This window comes from Lampetra planeri, chromosome 46 (genome assembly GCF_965212315.1).
Source record: "Lampetra planeri chromosome 46, kcLamPlan1.2.h2, whole genome shotgun sequence".
NCBI classification, from domain to species: domain Eukaryota; kingdom Metazoa; phylum Chordata; class Hyperoartia; order Petromyzontiformes; family Petromyzontidae; genus Lampetra; species Lampetra planeri.
The window spans coordinates 8,222,008-8,242,333 of record NC_136152.1 but is presented as its reverse complement, the minus strand read 5'-3'; the positions used below and the strand labels follow the sequence as shown (position 1 = coordinate 8,242,333).

Below are 20,326 nucleotides of genomic sequence, written 5' to 3'. Positions count from 1 at the left end.
TTACCACCCAGTGATCCCCATTACCACCCAGTGATCCCCATTACCACCCAGTGATCCCCATTACCCCCCAGTGATCCCCATTACCACCCAGTGATCCCCATTACCCCCCAGTGATACCCATTACCACCCAGTGATTCCTGTTCCTGGCCATTGATTCCTGTCCCTACTAAGTGATTATTGTTTGTATTCAGTGATCCCTGTTTGCACCCAGCGATTCCTTTTCCTACTCAGTTTCCAGAGCTAATGGAGAACGGGGGGCCATGGTTTGGGTGCATCAGTCATGCCGGGGGGGGGGGGGGCAGCTGTTGTTTGACCATACTTCACCAAGATTGTCAGTGGGGGTAGGTGAAGGGGGCATATATTTGTCTCACCTCTCGCCGACTGTCCGACTCCACCACCTCCCCCCCCCCCAGTGTTGCACCACGCTCCTCCCTTCCTGTTAACTGCTGTCCCCCATGCTACGTGTCAGGTCACATCCCCCCGAGCAAACATTCAGACCTTAGTAAAGAGTGGGTAAGTGTTCACCAATACTGACACAGATTCTGCAGGGTTTAGGTAAAAGGTCAAATTCAGCAGAAAAGTTTGGACAGGGAGATCCACTATCACCAAACAACATCGTCACATACTTGGAAAGAGTGATGGATGCCATTCAGGACAACGGCACAGTAATATCTGTGCAAGGAGAAAGAATAAAAAAGTCGAGATTCGCGTACGATATAGATCTGATGGAAGATAGCTGCGTAGTACTGCAGGAAAGTTTTCATGCGCTGAATAAAGCAGAAAAGGATGCAGGACTGAGGATTAATGTGGAAAAGACAAAAACTATGGTGTTCGGAAGGGAGGACATTGAGAAAGAAGTAATAATATAAAGTTGAAATATTCTTGGTTATTTTGGTGAAGTCACGTAGAAGGGAAATAATAAAATAATACAAATAAAACATTAAATTCTCACAATGTGTCGGCCACAACGCAAGCAGCCGTCCTCAGGTGAAGTAATAAAAGGGAATAATTTTTTTTTTATAATTCTAAAGAACTGCAAATATAAAAAATTCCCCTTCCTTTATTACTGCTAATCCTACATAGTACACTAGCATAATATGACTTTGAGACCCCCCCACCACCTACACATTCCAGTGACTAACCCCATATCTGCATTTGTCATCAACATGCTAAATTCCTCTGTTGATATGTAAACTCCTTTGTCAAGGCGCTCTGCTCCTCCCACCCAGCTTAAAATGCGCTGCCAAGCTTAGCAGTGTTCATTAGGCAGATTGTATAATAATAAATAGTATAGTAGTGTAATGTTTAATATAATGTATAAGGTAATATATAGTATCGTAATTGGTTAGTGAATATACAGCAGTGTGGTATACAGTAGGGTTTGTAGAATAATACATAGTGTAATATTACAATGTATAGTCTAAGGTATAGGGTAGTGTATAGTAACGCAGTGTATAATTCAATGTTGGGGTTTGTCTATGGCAGTGTATAGTACGGTGTATAGTCGCGTGATGTAGAAAAGAGTTTAGTTGGAGGCATATGAATATAATGCATAATGTTAGAGCTTATATTGGTGCTGTGTATACGATATTATACAGTGTAGTTCAGATTGGAAGATATAATAAGTCATTATATAGTGTAATGTATACCCAGTTATTTAATGTTAATAGCTCAGCTTATTGGAGAATATATTGAGTACATTGATTATATTGATGTAACTTAAATGTAGTATTTCACATCGGTTTATTGTATGGTAGTAGGATATTAGCTTAGCAGTGTTCATTAGGACGCTGTCTTTCCGACCTGAGGATGGCTGCTTGTGTTGTGGCCGAAACGTCGTGAGAATTTTATTATGTTTTATTTTATATTTTTATTATTTTCCTTCTACGTGACTTTACCGAAAGAACCAAGAATATGAATCCCTGCAGTGAAGAAAACTTTACAGCGAAAAATTAAGTTGAAAGATTGTGAATGTAAAGGAATTTGTATACTTGGGAAGTCGAATGACATGGGATAACTACTGCACGAAAGACATAGGACCGAGGATCGCAAAAGCAAAATGAGTAATGACAGGATTCAATAACATGTGGAGAAGCAAGAAAATCAGCTACAAGACCAAACTGAACATCTTGAGAACATGCGTGTTCAATACAGCTTTGTATGCCTGCAAGACTTGGACATTGAAAAGACTGACAGAGATAACATATTGGCTCTAAGGAGGATACGGCATCTAAACTGGACCCAAAGAGTGACCAGCGTATACGTAAGAAAAAGGTTGCACACAGAAGAAGACCTGATAATGCAGGCAGTGATGAGAAGGAAACTGGCGGCACTATTTGGACACACACGTAGGATGGGCAACAATAGGAACATTTTGTGTTGTTCAGAAAAATGGCAGGAACCGGAAAGAAAGGACGATCTAACAGAGAACGGCTTGATGAGAACATCAGAGATTGATGCTAGAAAGATGTGGCACTACTTGAGAATATTGACACGAGACAGAGGAAAGTGGAAACAAAAGACGAAATATGCAGTAGACACCTACAGGCTATTTGCCCATGGATCGTGATGATGTAGTGTTCACACAGGAGTCCTGCTCGGAGAACGAGTGGGGGGCTAGATTTGCCTGTACATGGTACCGTGTTGTGCACTGTGACCTCACCCAGCTGACTCTGCTGGATCTGCGTGCAGCATAGCTCCTCGTTGGTCTCCCTCAGTGCATCTCTTTCAGCCACCGCTCTCTATGATGGGGGGGGAGTAACACAACCACACCGAAGGGAGAACATCACAGAAACAAAGCTCCGGCCTTCTGTTACCACCTTACAGAGGCACATATATCACAGAGTGCGGTAACAAGGGTGGCAGCGTAGCGGTAACACTCGCCCCTTATAGCAATAAGAGCCTGGGCTCAATTCCCGACTCGGGTGCCTTTTTGCATGCAGTATGTATGTTCTCCTCCTTGTTGTTCATGGACATTCTTTGAGATTTCCATTTTTTTCTCATTGCTAAGCTCACACACAATATTGGTCAATCAATGGTGAAGAATTACCAGCAAATTACTCAATTGAGATTATGCAAAGCAGCAACATCGCCCCCTTTTGCGAAAACCTGGCTGGACCCTCCTGACAAAGTCTTCACTCAGTGAGGCTTCCCTGGGTAAACAAGTGTAGTAATAGCCATAATAAACACCCGATACACCTCAATTACAAACGCCAGGCTGCAGATATTCCTACACCGATTCCCTCGCTTTCACTGCCCTCACCAAAACCCACAGCGGAGCAGCCGTGCAGCTGGTGTTAGTGTAGTGGTGATACGCGCTGGCGGTAAGGATCATGTGGCAGCGCGTGGTGATTGGCTGTGTGTGTTGGTGACGCGCGCTGACAGTGAGGGATCATAGGTCAGCGCGGGGTCATGGGTTATGAGGTGGTGATTGGCTGTGTGTGGGTGACGCGCGCTGACAGCGAAGGGATCGTGTGGCAGCGCGTGGTGATTGGTCAACTAAGGTGGGTGTTCACGTCGCGGTCCGCATAGGCTCCGTCTCCTGGGAGCGGAGGCTATATAAGGCGGTGCGCGCAGGCGCGCGGGGAGTTGGTGACCAGTGAAGACAGAAGACGGAGGAGGAAGAGATAGGGCCCTGAGACACCTAGTCCCGCTGTCTTTGTGAGGACCGGGGCCCTGTGTGGCTCAGAGGCAGGACCTTGGGACCCGGGGCCGGACGTCCGTGTGAGGGCCGGGCCGCGGGACCCAGAGGTCGTGACCCACGCCCAAGCTGGGGTGGGTCTGTAGGGGCCGCCATCAGCGGGCCGCCATCAGCAACCCGCCATAGGGGCCGCCATTTTGCAGACCGACGGTGCGGCGGGGGAGAGCCACGTGGCAGAGGACGACGGCATCTTCCAGCAGCGCCTTCCCACGTTGACAGCCTTCAAGGCGGAAGGCGGGGGATGGGGCGCATTCCAACGTAGGTTTCTGGCGCATCAAGAGATGTCGGCCTGGTCCGACGCTACGGCGCTGCGGGCACTGCCTGCCTTGTTGGACGACGATGCGCTCGCGGCCTTCAGGTCCGCACCGAGATCGGACCGCTCCACGCTCAAGGCTGCGCTGGGCCTTATGGCCAAAGTCTATGGACCTCCTTCGGCCTGTCGCCATCTGTTTTACGAGCGACGGAAGGCGGACACGGAGACCGCGCTCGCCTACCGCACGGCATTGTTGGCTCTCGCCAACGCCGCGTTCCCTCGTATGGACGAGGAGGGGCAGGATGCTATGGTCTTGTAGCAACTGCTGAAGTTGGCGCAGGACCTGGGGGTCCCCATAAACACGGCCGAAGAAGTCGACATATGTTCTTTGCGTGTTGCAACAAGTATCCAGGCGCACGAGGTCCTGAAGCGTAAACAGGGGGTCGTCTGCACTGCTGCCGCGGTCTCAGCTCCGGGCCCGGTGGTCACCGAGCCCCAAGTCGTCCGCCCACGGGAGGAGGCGTTCGCCGCAGCACGACCGGGGGATTGGAGGTCGGGGGGTCGTTCGCCTCTGCGATCGACCCGCAAGCTGGAGCAACCGAGACCTCCGACGTCCCTCTTCACGTGCTACAACTGCGGCCTCCGGGGCCACGTGGCGTCCGGGTGCCGCGCTCCACGTCAGCGCGCCACGGGACCTCGGCTGGACGACGACCAAGGCCCCAAGTCGTCCCAACTAGACCCGGCAAGTCGCGGCACTTCACATGCTCGGCCTATATACACGACACACATGGACCGTCGCTTTGCGGCGGAGGATGTGCGATTGGGGGTCGGGGATTCGGTTGGGAGAGGGGGGTTCGTACGGGGCCGGGGGGACATTGAATGGTCCGAGTTGGGCCACAGAAAAGTGGCTGCGTCGGCCGGTTCGTCGGTCGTTACGGGATTCATAGACAGGGTCGAGGTCAGGGTGTTGGTGGACACGGGAGCGTCGGCGACTATAATTCCGACCTCATTTATAACATTCTCCCCGTCGAATGTCGACCTCTGCTTCCGGTGGACGTGCCATTTTACGCGGCAAATGTGGGCTCGTTGGGTATAATCGGTCAGATTCGGGCGACCATTTGCATAGGAGATATTAAATTGGCGGGACCTGTTTTCGTCTCCTAGCGGTTCCTTGTCTGTTGGGCACAGATTTTTTGGCTAAGATGCCCATTCAAATTCACGTGGATCAACGTTGTATTGAGCTGCCATCGGGTCGCCGTATTTCATTTTTATCTAACCTTACTGAAATACGGACGGCGTGCGCTACGATCCAAGCGCTAGCGACACAGACGGTGCACGTGCCCCCGGGTTCGCAGATGTCGATGCCCCTCCGGTTGCGGAAGCCATTGGGTGGGGAGACTGCGGGACAAGGCGTGCTTTTGGGTCCATCAAATAGAGCTGTCGGGTTGTCGCCTCGTCCCGAGTGTGCGTGCTTGATGGGGTCGGCGCGCTGTAAACCGCCAGGTGCTGTACCCGAGAGTGAGTTGGTCGCGGCCGCGAATGCGCCGATGGTTGACGTTCCGGCTACCCCTGCGGGAGAGGACTCGCTACTCTCACTGTCTCTCGTTGAGTGGGGCCGACTCCAGATGGCTGACAGCTCCCTGCTCGCGTTGCGTCGCAGGGTGGGGGGTCCCGAGGAGGGTCGAAAGCGAGATGGCTCCTGGCTGCTCAAGCAGGGCCTGTTAATGAGATGGGACAATATGTCCCGGCGGCACGCACTCGTCGTGCCTTCCGCTATGCGGGGCAAAGTTGTCCTGGCCGCACACAAACGCCTATTGCATCTGGGGGTAAACAAAACGCTTGCTCTGCTCCAGCGTGACTATTATTGGCCGGGGATGGGGAGCGATGTGGTCAATATACTGAAGGGGTGTGTGGATTGCGCCGAACGGAAACCACCGCCCGTGGCGTCAAATCCACCGCTGCAGTCTATTCAGGTCTCGCGCACTAACGAGCTCGTTGCGCTGGATATTTTGGGGCCTTTTCCTGTCACGCCTAGGGGTAACAAGTACCTGTTGGTTGGTGTGGAATGCTTTACCCGTTGGCCTATGGCGTGGCCACTCGCCAACCAGTCGGCGGCGGCCGTGGCGGACGCCTTTGTCCAGGGCTACGTCCTGGACAAGGGGGCTCCCGAACGCTTGCTGACCGACCAGGGAAATAATTTTTCGAGTAACTTGCTGCAGGAGGTGTGCGACATTTTGGGTACTAAAAAGGTGCGTACCTCCCCGTACCACCCACAGACTGACGGGATGGTGGAGCGACTCCACAGGACTTTAACTTCCATGTTGTGCCAGCAGGTGTGCGAGGCACAGGTTGACTGGGACTTGCAGGTCCCGGGGGTCCTCGCCGCGTATAGATTGGCCCCCCATGCAGCTACGGGGTTTTCCCCATTTTATCTGATGTACGGTCGGGAGGCTGATCCGGCCATGGAGACTCAGCTGGGACTTTCCGTGCCACGGCATAATTCCAAATTGGCCGACCATATTAAATTGAACGTTGCAAAACTCGCCGAGGCACGAGAGGCCGCACGGTTTGATTCGAGGTCTCGGCAAATCGCCAACGAGCGCTTGCGTGCACGGAAGGTGTCCGTGCACGATTGGAAACCGGGCGATAGGGCCTGGCTGCCCTGCCCTCATGCACCTTTGGCTACGTCGCCTAAATTGTTGAGGCCGTGGTGGGGACACGTGGAGGTCGTGCGGGTAGCACGCCCCCAGTGTGTTCAGATAAAATGGGGAAAGCGCCGTTGGTACGTTCACCCCTCCCGGCTGAAACCGTTCTCGCCTCCATATGGCCTTCCTTTGTGTCGTGCGGACCGAGCATGTGATGTGACCGACGACCCGGGGAGGGAAATGTCTTCGCCTGATCCTCACATGGTTTCGCCTGATCCGCTCCCAGGTGTCTCGGAACTGACGGCTGCCGACCGCCGGCAACCGGATCCCCGCGACACGGCCGGTCCTTCCAGGCCTGAACCGTGCCTTCCGGGGCTGCCGGAGCCACCATACGGTCGTCAGCGTCCCGTCCGGTACGATGGACCGGCCAGGCGGACTCGCGCTAGGTCGCGCAACTTTTCTTGACCAAATAAATGAGGTGGGGGTGCGGGACGACGCGGCCGGATCGTCTCGTCACTACGTTCCCCGTTCGTTCGACCGCTCTATCACCCCGGTCAAGGAGCGAGCGGAAGGGGGATCGGTAGTCAAGGAGACACTGGACACGTCTGTTTTTTTTTTCGGAATAACTTTTATTGTGTTGCGCGTCGGTTTGTACATAGGTTGTTGTTGTGTTGTGTCGTTGTGTTGCGTTGTTGTTGTGTTACGGGGCACACTTGGGGAGTGGGGTTTTTTTGTTGTTGTTGTTGTCACGCGTAAATAATATTGTTGTTAATATGTAAATACTGGGGCTTGGTTGCCTGCAGATCTGCTTGCTATTGTGCTTAAATGTATGCGTGCGATCGCGATATGCTGACTGCATGTGCTGTTACACTGTTCAGTACGGTTACGGGGTGCAATGCATTGGTTGACTATTGGGTTTGGGAATGTTATTAATTGTGCGTACCTATTTGGAAATTGGTAAAAATTCGAGGGGGACCCAAAAATTTGGTTGTATGGGTGGTTATGCACACGAGATTGCATGTATATTTATAGGTAATTGCGCTTTTTGAGAGAGAGAGCGCGCGATGGGGGTGCGCGATGACGCCGTAGTGGGTGGCTCAGATGTTAAGGGTGATGGGGCCGTAAATTGGCGCCAAGTGGCGTCGCTCATTCGGTTCATTGCAGGCAGCCAGGGGTTGCTTTGCGGGTTGGTGTGTGTAAGCAATGTGTTTTGCTAAAATATCGGTTAAAATTTCCCCCATATGACTGCTGTGCGCGGCAAGCTGGGGCTGCGCGTCTATCGTTGGTGGGGTTGTTACAACGTGACGGCGGATGAGTCTTGTGACCCCCAGCAAAGGGCAGCTGGGGTGCATGCACGGGGAAAACTGGCGACGTGTTCGCACGTGGGCCGCCATTTTGCGCGCATGCGGGGTATGGCGACGAGGCGCTTTGCGCAAGGGGACGCCATTTGGAGTGCGCGCGTGATATTGCGAGAACGCGCTTGGCGAAGGGGGCCGCCATTTTGAGCGCGCGGGAAAAACCTCGGTGGGGCAAATATTCCATCTGTTTATGCCTGCCATTGTTGATTGGGTGATGCACGAGTTGTGGTCACATCGGCCTATGGCTGATGTCTGACCTGAGAGCCCGGAGGCGAAACCTCCGTGGTATGTCTCAAACTAATGGGCCGTGTGCTCATATGGCTCGGGGAGTCATGGTTCAGTTGTGCGGTGGCAGACCGAACCTGGTGTGCCGGGGGCTCACGGGATTTGCAGTAGAGGTTTTGTTACGTGCCAGCGAATGGGGTGACCTGGCTAGCATGGAGCAGGGATTCTCTATGCGGGTCCTCCAGCGGGAAGGGCCGCGGACTTGTTCCGCTCTGCGTTAGGGCGAGTTAAACGTTACCGCTGGGGAGCGTGGCTCTCTCCACGCGAGGGTGTGCGACTGGGGGTTTTGTTGAGAGTGACCGTGGGTACATGCTGTGTACGTGCGATGTCTGTGCTGGTCCTCAAGGGAGGACTGCTGGTGGGCAAGAGCAGGAATTTATTTTTTTGTAGTTGTTGTTGTTGTTTAGCAGCCGGGCCGGCTGCGAGCTATGTGGGAGGGGGTAATGTAGTGGTGATATGCGCTGGCGGTAAGGATCGTGTGGCAGCGCGTGGTGATTGGCTGTGTGTGTTGGTGACGCGCGCTGACAGTGAGGGATCATAGGTCAGCGCGGGGTCATGGGTTATGAGGTGGTGATTGGCTGTGTGTGGGTGACGCGCGCTGACAGCGAAGGGATCGTGTGGCAGCGCGTGGTGATTGGTCAACTAAGGTGGGTGCTCACGTCGCGGTCCGCATAGGCTCCGTCTCCTGGGAGCGGAGGCTATATAAGGCGGTGCGCGCAGGCGCGCGGGGAGTTGGTGACCAGTGAAGCCAGAAGACGGAGGAGGAAGAGATAGGGCCCTGAGACACCTAGTCCCGCTGTCCTTGTGAGGACCGGGGCCCTGTGTGGCTCAGAGGCGGGACCTTGGGACCCGGGGCCGGACGTCCGTGTGAGGGCCGGGCCGCGGGACCCAGAGGTCGTGACCCACGCCCAAGCTGGGGTGGGTCTGTAGGTTCCACGGATGCTACGGGGCTGGAGTGCCCGTGAGCGTGTAGCAGGAACGTGTAGCGTGAGCTGTAGTGACCACACGTGTCGAGTGGAACGTGTAGCATGAGCTGTAGTGACCACACGTGTCGAGTGGAACGTGTAGCGTGAGCTGTAGTGACCACACGTGTCGAGTGGAACGTGTAGCGTGAGAAATAGTGACCACACGTGTTATTGTGGCAAGACAAGTGTTAATAAAGTGTGCTACCCGTCAAGTGGTTTCCCGCCGTAGTTTACTATACTTCATTAGCATCGTCTCCGTGGGCTCACGCCTGGCCAATAGATTTATAACACCTCACGCAATTACTGCCGATTCCCCCCATGACCGACTTACCTACCGCACTGCCACCGATCTCGTCTGATCGCACAAATGAAGCAACTTTGAGCTCCGAAGGTGCTCAGACGGATGACCGCCAACGCCGTGCGTGCTAGGTTGTCACAGACGTCAGCGGGGCTGCACAGCGTCAGCAGAGGGCAGTGCAGCAAAATCCATTGCCGTACTGCACTTCTACGCTCTCACGTCTGCAACGGCCCGTCGTGACAGCGTTTGGTGTTGATGTGTCTGGTCTGGAGTCTAATAGGGAGTCTAATGTGAGTGATCACTGGACATAAAACTGCTTCTAAACCCAGGGTGTTGCGCACGAGGTTAGTTGACCTCTAAATTGTCCATTGTTCAATCTTTGACGGTGCCCTTCATAAGGCAGCATCTGCCACCTTTGTGCCATTGTTTATCCAGACAACTTCCATCTCTCCTCCCAACTCCCAACTTTGCAGGGCCTCCAGACTCTGCGCAGCAACATCTCCCACATCCGCCTCCGCTGGCGCTACACTGCTGCTCTACAACTTCATCGCAACTCACCTCGATTACGCAAACTCCTCTGTGACCTCCCAGAATCCCTCTCCAGAAAATTCCCAAGTAATTAGAATGTCACCTAGCTCTTAAATTGTACCCGCAATTGAGTTTGTGTCACCCCAATCACCACAATACCTCCACTGTCTCTGAATATAATGAAGCTAAACTAAACCAAAACTAGTAGTTTTATTTCAGCAGGTAAGGCGCACTGAATTATATAGCTCTTTTTTAGAAGCGACCTAACTATCACAAATGATAGCCCAATGAAGTGGAAATTTATAGCAGCCAAATACTCTAAATGCATGTCTCTAAATTTGTAGGTAAATAAACTATTTAAAAATACTTTTTTTAAAAACACGCTTTAATGAAATGTACTGTCCAAGCTGCCCCTCCCCCTGCCCCCTTCCCCCATCGCCCCTCCCCTCCTTCCACATCCCCCATCCCTCGGCGTGGCTCCCCGAGGCTTGCTGTAACGTAAGGGACCGTGGTGATTTACAGCCAACGTGAGTTGAGCGTGGACAATTCGAGCCGTAAACGTGGACAATTAGAGTCGTAAAAAAGATTGTTTAAAAATATATATTTTTAATTTTCAATGATAGAATTTAATATTGTCATCAGTATGACATACCTATACCAAGTTTGCAGTCGATACGACATTGGGAATACGGTTGAAATTGAGTTACAAGATTTTAGGATACGACAACACACAGAGTAAGTTAAATAAAAGTGTGTAAAATCAGGAGGATTCAGAGAAAAATCCACACGACCAAGGGAAGAACACGCAAACTCCAATTATATAGGAGTCAGGGTCGGAATGGGACCTATGACCTCTTGTATACCAGACGAGGTTGCTAACATCTCGCCACCACTGCTCTGTGATTTTAAGATTCTATTCAGTTTTACCTCCATCATTCCTTTTTAACACAGCTTGCTTTCTTTCCTCTCTCTCTCTATTGCCATGCTCTCGTACTCCTACCCATTGCTACTACACCAACCAAGGACCCCGAGTTAAGGCCTCAGTAAAACCGGTTCAGTCAGTGGTACTCTTCTCTGCTGCCCGCACCGATGGAACTCCCCGCATCATCCCCAGGGTGATTCACCAAGTGGACTCCCTACCCCTCTTTTAAATCCGGGATGCAGGCCAAGTGTTTTAACCATTACAGCAGACAGCATTCCCAGCAGGGGCAAGTACCTGCTAGCACCACGAGACCCTGCTGAATGTGAATGTCACTCACCTCGTGCAAGCACGTGGGAAGGGTGAGATGCTTAAGAGTCGATGGAGAGAAAAACGTTATCCAATAGATGTTAGCGCTCGTATTGGAAGAAGGCTAGAGCAGATTATGTCAAACTCTATCGAGGTCTACTCCAGGTAACTGCATTGAAAGGCTGGAATGTCTGATTCCTCCAAAAGGGCACACAGTGTGTGTGGTGGAAAATAATTTAGGCAGAGTAGATTAAAAAAACATCCACCTTGAAGTGTGCAGTGTCAATACAACCCAGTTGTGCAATTTAATAAAACGAAATGATTAGCTGCTGTTTGTGAATCCACTGCTGGACAGCTTGGGGAAGTATACTCAAACACCGTGAACGCATGGAGGGAGGAGGGGCCTCCAGTTGTTTGTACTTTACTCGCAGACCAAACAACCGCCACCTTTGCAAAATCTGCCGTTTAAATCCCCCAGAGCTCCCGCAAGGCTTGCCCTTAAATGTCTGGCACCCAATGACATCAAAACTATCTCGTAAGTGACGGTGTTGATGGGAGGCAGTGGTGGTGGGTGGTGCGATGGTGTCACCTCTTTCTCCTTGGTGAGCGCGTCGCTTCGCTCCTGCAGCCGCTTGTGCTCAAACTCGAGTCGATCGGCGCGGCGGCTCTCCTCGGAAAGCCGCGCATGCAGCTCCTGCACCTGCACCCGGCAACAACATTACCATCATCACCACCACCACCACCACGGACATCATTACATACAAATATCTCACATGTAGCCTTGACAGGCTTTTGGGACAAGTGCTGTTAGTGAGCACCTATGAAGGGCGGCACGGCACACAGTGGGGTGGGTGGCCAGCACCACGCCCGACTGCCTTGGCGTCTCCAGTGGTGATGTTTACACACCGCACCAGGCACTCATTTGAGACCGAGTCAGCCTAGGGGAGGCCCAGGACCAATTCAGATAATCGTCACTAGTGGGGGCTGTAAGTGGGAAATTACTAGGATCACTGGCTTCGAAACAAAGCTCCGGCCTTCTGTTACCACCTTACAGAGGCACATATATCACAGAGTGCGGTAACAAGGATGGCAGCGTAGCGGTAACACTCGCACCTCACAGCAATAAGAGCCTGGGCTCAATTTCCGACTCGGGTGCCTTTTTGCATGCAGTATGTATGTTCTCCTCCTTGTTGTTCATGGATATTCTTTGAGATTTCCATTTTTTTCTCATTGCTAAGCTCACACACAATATAACTGGTATTGGTCAATCAATGGTGAAGAATTACCAGCAAATTACTCAATTGAGATTATGCAAAGCAGCAACATCGCCCCCTTTTTGCGAAAACCTGGCTGGACCCTCCTGACAAAGTCTTCACTCAGTGAGGCTTCCCTGCGTAAACAAGTGTAGTAATAGCCATAATAAACACCCGATACACCTCAATTACAAACGCCAGGCTGCAGATATTCCTACACCGATTCCCTCGCTTTCACTGCCCTCACCAAAACCCACAGCGGAGCAGCCGTGCAGCTGGTGTTAGCATCGTCTCCGTGGGCTCTCGCCTGGCCAATAGATTTATAACACCTCACGCAATTACTGCCGATCCCCCCCATGACCGACTTACCTACCGCACTGCCACCGATCTCGTCTGATCGCACAAATGAAGCAACTTTGAGCTCCGAAGGTGCTCAGACATTTAAGTGGGAAATTACTAGGATCACTGGCTTCGTAGCACAGTGCTCTCCCAACCATCAACATCACCACCATTATCGATATCACCACGACCATCATATTATCAACACTGATTCAACCTCACAGTTATGACTGTCACGACTGGTGCAGTGACGCGGCCCAGCGGTGGCGCGTTCACCTCTTGTTGGAGAATTCAGTGGTCTCCCCCCCCACCCCCCCGATTAATACCGCTGATGATCTTGTGCCGTCCGCTTCAGAGTGGACAATAACAATGCCATGACGACATTTGTAGAAGAGGAAACGACTGCGTGCAGGCATCGTGGTCCGAGACGACGTTGCGGGCACCTGCTGCTTGTAGGCATGCAGCTGCGCACGCGCCGCGTTGGCCCTTCGCAGCTCCTCCTCGAGCGCCAGCGTGTTGTGCAGCTGCTGCGAGCTGCGCTCCTCCAGCAGTCGCACCTGGCGCCGCACATCGCCCAGGTCGTCAAGCTTGCGCCGGTACGACTCAACAGCCGCCTCGAGCCTCGCCGCGCGGTCCGAAGAGTGCCTGCACACACACACACACGTACATGAATATGCACACACACACATATGCGCCCACGCACACACGTGCAAACAAAAACAAAGATCCCCGTATAGCCTTAACAGACTGTTAGGGCAAGTGCTGTTAGCAAGCACCTATGAAAGCTGAAACGACACAGAATGGATTGGGTAGCCAGCACCAAGCCTGGCCGCCTCTGTTTCCCTAGTGCTGATGTTTACACACCGCACCAGGTACTCAGTTGAGTCTGAGTCGACCTAGGGGTTGCCCAGGACCGGTTCAGATAATCGTCATTGGTGTTGGCCGTGAGCGGAAATCGAACCCAGTTCGCCAGGTTCGTAGTGCAGCACGCTAACCGCTATACCACCGCTGCCCACTACAACAAAAACAACAACCGTCATACGCCACTAAGTGGTGGTGACGTCACCACGATGCTTGTGCCAGGCTATGTGCACTTTGAGGCCACGTGAAGTGTCGAACGCCCACTGGCAGGAGGTCACCGGGCAGACCCAGATGCCACAGGTCGACTAACTGAAACGACTGGCTGATGCACCACCTGTGCCCCCTACTGTGCCAACTTGCTGTGCTCTAGCCATCCGGCACTCCGCTCATTGTTGAGCGTCGCTCCTCCGCCCTCCGTTGTTGTTGGAGGGCGACGCCTCCAACTGCCCAGTAGTGTCCTTCATGAGCCTCCTCCACAGAGGCCGATCTTGATACTGCTGGTACCAGTCATCGGCAAGTCCACCGAGCTCCACATCCTCACGTACATCACTCCATCTCTTCTCTAGCCCATACCACGCCGGTTTAGCCCCCTCGATCTGGCCGAACAAAAGCTGTTTAAGCATGCGGTGGCTGGGAATGCGGGCTACATGACCCAGCCAATGCAACCTTGCCTGCCGGAGGAACTCACCGATGGGATGTTGTCCAGATCTTTCAAGGATTTGTGAGCTCCTCACACAATCCAGCCTGGTTAAACCCAGGATGGATCGTAGGCAGGCCAGCCTAAATGTTTCTAACCGGCGAAGATGTTTCATGAGGGGGGGTCCACGTTTCGCAAGCGTAGAGAAGGGAGGGAATGACTGTGGCCGAGAAGACCTGAAGCTTCGTGCGGAGCGACAGACCAGGTAGCTTCCACACAGCGTTATGCAACCGATGAAAAGATAATGCTGCTCGATTGATTTTGAGTGAGACCTTTGCTGTTAAACCGGAGCCGGTCATGAGCACACTGCCCAGGTATGGGAAACTCTCCACAACTGCCCTATCACCAATTGGGAGTTGTGGGGGTGGAGTGTCTGATGGTACAAAATACCCAGGCAGATGCTTAGTTTTGGTGGGGATGATAGTGGAAAGCTCCAAGTTCATCAGCAGTGCCTCCACTCCTCTGAGTGAGCAGCAATTACCAGATCATCGGCATACATAACATGGTTGAGCAATAGGGAGCCATCCCTTGATCGCACCCAGGCATCGATCAGCCTCCCATTGTATCTGTACCAGATAGAAATTCCTCCGGTACAGCTATTGAAGGCTTCACGAACTACGTGGTCGAAATAGATGTGAATGTGGGAGCCAGAGGACATCCCTGTCGCACCCCAAGGTGTACAAAAAATGGCTCTGACTCCCAGCCACGTAGTTTTACCTGGGCCCACTCACCATCATGAAGGTCCTTAATGATCGTGAGCAGAGGGTCAGGGACTCCAAAAGCACAAAGAACAACCCAGAGCCCAGGCCTACTGATGGTATCATAGGCCTTGACCAGGTCAATAAAGCAGAGCTGTAGGTCTTGTTGGAATTTCCTACACCTCTGCTGTAGCAGACGGACAGAAAATATGGCATCTGTGCAGGAAAGCCCTTTCCTGAAACCGCATTGGAGCTCCGCAAGCCTCTCTTCAGCATGCCTAGCAAGGCGATGTTGAATAATCCTTGCCAGGATCTTTACCGGCATACTGAGGAATGAGATGCCCCTGTAGTTGTTAAAGTCTGTGCGGTCCCCCTTCTTAAAGAGGGGGACCACCAGGGCATCCTTCCAATCCTGCTGAACCCGTCCAGTGGTCCAGACTGTTGTTATGATGTCATTTAGGGCAGTCTGTGCAGAAACGCCACCCTCCCACAGCATTTCATCTCTGCCTGGTGCCTTTCCTGGTCTCAGACACTGGATTGCCTTCAGTACTTCCTCAACAGATGGCGCCTCAGCCAGCCACTCACAGGGAGTGACTTCTTCTTCCAATATTTGAGGCACCGCAGCCTCGGCAGTGTCATCCTCACTTTGTCCCACGATATTTTCCAGACTGAAGGATTTACCCTCCCCCAGGACCTCGCAGAAATGCTCAGCAAATCTGCAAACCTGTTCCTGGGGGTCGGAGATTGGATCACCGTTCTTTCCCCTAATGATGGTAATAGGTGTATCGCTGCAGGTTGCTTTGATGGAATTAAAGAGCGATTTGTGATCGCGGGTCCACCACCCATCATTGCAGTGCCTCACTAGCTGAGACCATGCCACGAAGGGTTTCAATGGGGTCCTGGGAGTACACCCACCACCGGAGTGGAAGAATGGCAAGCGCATCTTACAGATGACAAGTCGATGGTCAGTGGGCAGATCAGCTCTACGGTAGGTCCTGGTGTCAAGCGCATGGGCCCGCATCTGCTGTTCCATCACTACGTAGTCCAGCAGATGTTCTTGCTTGGACCCGGCATGTATCCATGATGTTGTGTGGATGTGCCGATGCCGGAACAGCGTGTTGGTAATTACAAGCCCATGGGCTGCACAAAAATCGAGCAGCCTCCTGCCATTGTTATTGAGCTGATCTGGCCCATGCCTTCCAATCACTCCAGACCAGGTACCAGCATCATGACCAACTCGGGCATTGAAGTCACCCAACAAGAGGACTCTATCCCGAGGGGCCACTTTAGCTAGCACCTGTGACAGGAGGTCATAGAAAGCATCCGACTCATCGGCCTTGCCTGCATCCCTCCACGGATGTTCGTCTTCGGTGGGGGCATAAGTAACCACGACCACCACTTCTCACCTCTGGTTGATGGGAAGACGAGCCCAAAGTTGCCTGGGGCTTACAGCTTCCCACACCTCACCACCACGCTCCCATGCCCCCTTCATTCTTTTGTTCATAAGAAGAGCCACTCCCTGTTGTTTGGCAGTCTCCTGCCTTGAGAAGAGGACTGTCCACCCCTCATGGTGGCAGGAGCCAGAGCCAGTCCACCGGACCTCCTGAATACCACAGAGATCCAGGCGGTACCGGTCCAGCTCCTGACAGAGGAGTGGCAGCCTCCGCAGTGAGCGTTCGAACATTCCACGTGGCCACACGTAGTGGTTTTTTGTTGTTTCTGGATGAGCCCCGAGGGTAAAGATTCAGTCTGCTGGCTCCGCCAAATGTGGTTTGGCCAGGAGACATCATAGACGCCTGTCCCCCCGGGTCCTCCGGCACAAGATTATTAATTAAAATTTTCAGTCGTGTTTTAGTGGTAATTAATTGAAGGTGGAGGGATTACCAGCCCCTCGCACCCGTCCAGAGCCCCCATTTGGCCGCTGTAGTGGTTACAAACGCCATGAGGGGAAAGCCAATCTAAATTGAACCCTCCACCCCACGGCACTGCCCACCATAGCTTTGCCGTCCGGCACCACAAGGAGGTAGGGGGTTGTTTTTGTCCACTACACACACGTGCGCACAAACATGCGCTCACGCACAAACATGTGCTCACGCACAAGCACACCCGCCACACAGCCGTCACGTGCGCAACATTATGGTCATGTTAACGTGGCAGGTTTTTAAGATTTAAGTGCACTTTTGAGGTTGGTGGGTGAGATGATGAGAAAATACAGTAATTGTCGGGAAATCACGTAGGCTTTTGCGACCAATATCAACCATAATAGAGGTTTTTTGGGTTAAATCGCGTAAATATGTGTCGTTAAAACCCGCCACCACTAGTAAGGGTTGTCACGTAAACAGAACGTGCCAATTCGTCACTAGTACAGCACGCCGGTGTGTTGGAGAGCCAACACACCGGTTGGCTGTATCGGGTGGTGGCGGGTTTTAACGACACATTTATATATTTATGGGATCTAACCCAAAAAAACATCTATTATGAATTTTAGGAAAGTCAACACTTGCCCCTGCCATAGGAGTGTGGAATTTCCACCACTGGCTCAGGGATGAATACAGGAGATGAGCACTGCCTCGTTGTCCAATTGAGCAGCAAATAACTTTTGACTGTGTTTTCAGTAAAACCAATCGGGGGCCAGAACAGATAATCTGGACGATGGAGGAGATGCATCCGGTAACAGGTGGGATTCACTGATGGGTGGGTGAGTATGTGAGTAAGCAGAGGCAGATAGGTAATGTAGCCAGGGGGAAATGCATGCAAGTGGGTACACTGATAGGTGGACAAATATACACACACAGTGGGACACTCAGGCAGACAGGTGCTCTCCACGTTCTATGATCAGTGCATTGTGAACGCTGCAGAGTTTTCAAACTTGTTTTAAATAATACGACGGTGGAAGACCTGAGCACATCCATCTCATCCTTGAGCGCCTGCGCCTCCTCAGCCAGGCTCGTCAGCTGCTGGTTCTTCTGCTCCAGCACCGAAACATGGCGCTCCAGCTCCTCGCAGCGCAGGCGGAACTCGTCTCGGCTGCCCTCCAGCCTAGACCAACGAGAGGCCCGGCACGCAGCAGGGGTCACGCTCTGCAGGCGGGCGGGCAAAGTGTGGCCCACCATCTCCCAGGCAGGGTTCGGGACGGTGGAAGCAACGGGCATGGCCAGCGAAATCTGACCGAGGCTGCGACAGCGCACGAGGCCAGGTGGCTCAGTGTGAGAAAGAGTTCAAATCCTGGTTGGGAGTTAACTCAGCCCGTCGTCCCTCTGGAGGTTAACAAAAATGTGCACCATTTTGCGGGGAAGTCAACAGCAGTCATCCTATGGAGACTCGCCCCCATCATGGCAATGCAGAAATTCTACCACCGGCTCAGGGCTGAAAAAACGAGAGATGAGAAGCAGCTCAATGCTTATTTGAGTAGGAGATGACTGACTGTAAATAGCTTACATCTCGCGAGTCATGTTAAGGTGCAGACTTCGATCAGGTTTGTGTTCGGCACAACTAAGTCTCACCGGAACAGCTCTTCGTGGAAGGCCTCCAGCTGCTGGCTCCGCACCACGGGAGGCCGCACGGCCTCCTCCTCCAGGGCTCCCCATTGGCCGCTCTGCTCGCGGAGCAGCTTGTTCTCAGCCAGGACCTTCCCCCGGTCGTCCTGAAGGCTCTCCAGCTAAAACGCAGGAGGGGGGGGGGTGGCAGTGGTAAAAGCTCGAAAGCGGAGCAGAATGACAAACATGGGCCCAATACATCATGGGACCTCCTTTGCCAGTACCAAAATATAATACGTTTTCCCCTTTTTTCTGGCAACAAAACTGAAACCTTTTTACAAGGAATCATGTCTGCATTAACCACAAAACTTGTGGTCAGAATGCAAATAAAAAATATACTCTGATGATATATGCATTGTCCTTGAAACTGATTGGTCCACACCAGAGAGAGTTTTCTTTTGAGCCTCGTCTCAAACGGTGTTAGACCAGAGGAGGCCAAAATGCGTACAGCTCAAAGACAATGCACTATCAGAGTAATGAGAGCTCGGGGCGAGCATCTACATCAGGGGTGGGGAACGTCCGGCCCACGGGCCGTATAAGGCCCGCAAAATCATTTAATCTGGCCCTGCCAAGGCAACTGCAGGCGGGACTCGAAATTCAATAAATCTAGGAGCAAACCTGGAAAAGCAGTTGCGAGTGGCAACATCATCAATACCAGCTAACATCACACGCCTCATCAAAGAGAAGCAGTTCCAGCCATCACATTAGGGGTGAGTTAATTAAATGTTTGACCAAATATAACAGGCAAATTTTTAAGTTGATAATTGTGTATGGCCCGCGAATTATGTTATAAATATCCAAATGGCCTTTGTCAGAAAAAAGGTTCCCCACCTCTGATCTACATCATGGTACTTCCTTTGCCAGTACCAAAATATAAGAATAGGTTTTCCCCCTTTTTTCTGGAAACAAAACTGAAACCTTTTTACTAGAAATCATGTCTGCATTAACCACAATACTTGTGGTTAGAATGCAAACAAAAAACATACTCTGATAATATATGCATTTTCCTTGAAACTGATTGGTCCACTTTTTATACCCAGGGCAATTATTAAAGGAGGATTGGAATCAAAACAATGAGGCGGTAAACAATCTGAATATAACACCGTTAGAAGAGCTGAAGTTCTTATACAATTGGCGACACAGCTGCATGACCCTTTGGTAATAGGTATATGCACATGGCCACTAACTATGCAGACTGTCTGGGACCAGGCTACACAGACCGGTGTGTGGCTATGGGCATCTTGGTACACTGTATGTGTATATGTTGCCTTTCTTTCGCACCATATGTAGCCAACCATGCTAATCGGAGGTGTGAGGGAAGACCAAACTAAACAGAAAACACAGTTCTAAAGAAGTGGCACTGTGGCTACATGTGGCTGCGCAGCAGACAGCCATGCCGTCATACCGTTGAGGACTGTCCCTTATGGCGGACAGACGGTGGGGTAAGAAGGCCGACTGATCTGAGTGACGTAGTGAAGATCAAGTAGTTGAGTGACTTGGATATCAAACTTCAATTACAAATGTAAGAACAAGAAGCATGCAAATGTGTCTCACAGAGAGAGGTATCACTCACTGGATCTTGCCAGCTCTGACATGAATCAGAAACACTGCCAAAGAAAATGGAACAAAATCTGAAAAGTGCACAAAACGTGGCTAGATGCAAGCTGGGAATGACACGAAGT

At 51.8% G+C, this 20,326-nt stretch overlaps 1 protein-coding gene across 6 annotated transcripts in view; it reads right to left on the bottom strand.

Annotated features, from left to right (window-relative positions):
• The window catches only part of LOC144733390 (protein Hook homolog 3-like), an 81,836-nt gene that overhangs the window by 29,801 nt on the left and 31,709 nt on the right, over positions 1–20,326 (bottom strand). For all 6 annotated transcript variants that reach the window (XM_078615296.1, XM_078615292.1, XM_078615297.1 and 3 more), the window contains exons 9-13: positions 18,612–18,766; positions 18,007–18,147; positions 13,296–13,497; positions 11,850–11,960; positions 2,663–2,741 (exon numbers count right to left, since the gene is read on the bottom strand). In XM_078615296.1, coding sequence (XP_078471422.1) covers positions 2,663–2,741; positions 11,850–11,960; positions 13,296–13,497; positions 18,007–18,147; positions 18,612–18,766 — 688 coding nt within the window. The remainder of the gene's footprint in view (positions 1–2,662; positions 2,742–11,849; positions 11,961–13,295; positions 13,498–18,006; positions 18,148–18,611; positions 18,767–20,326) is intronic.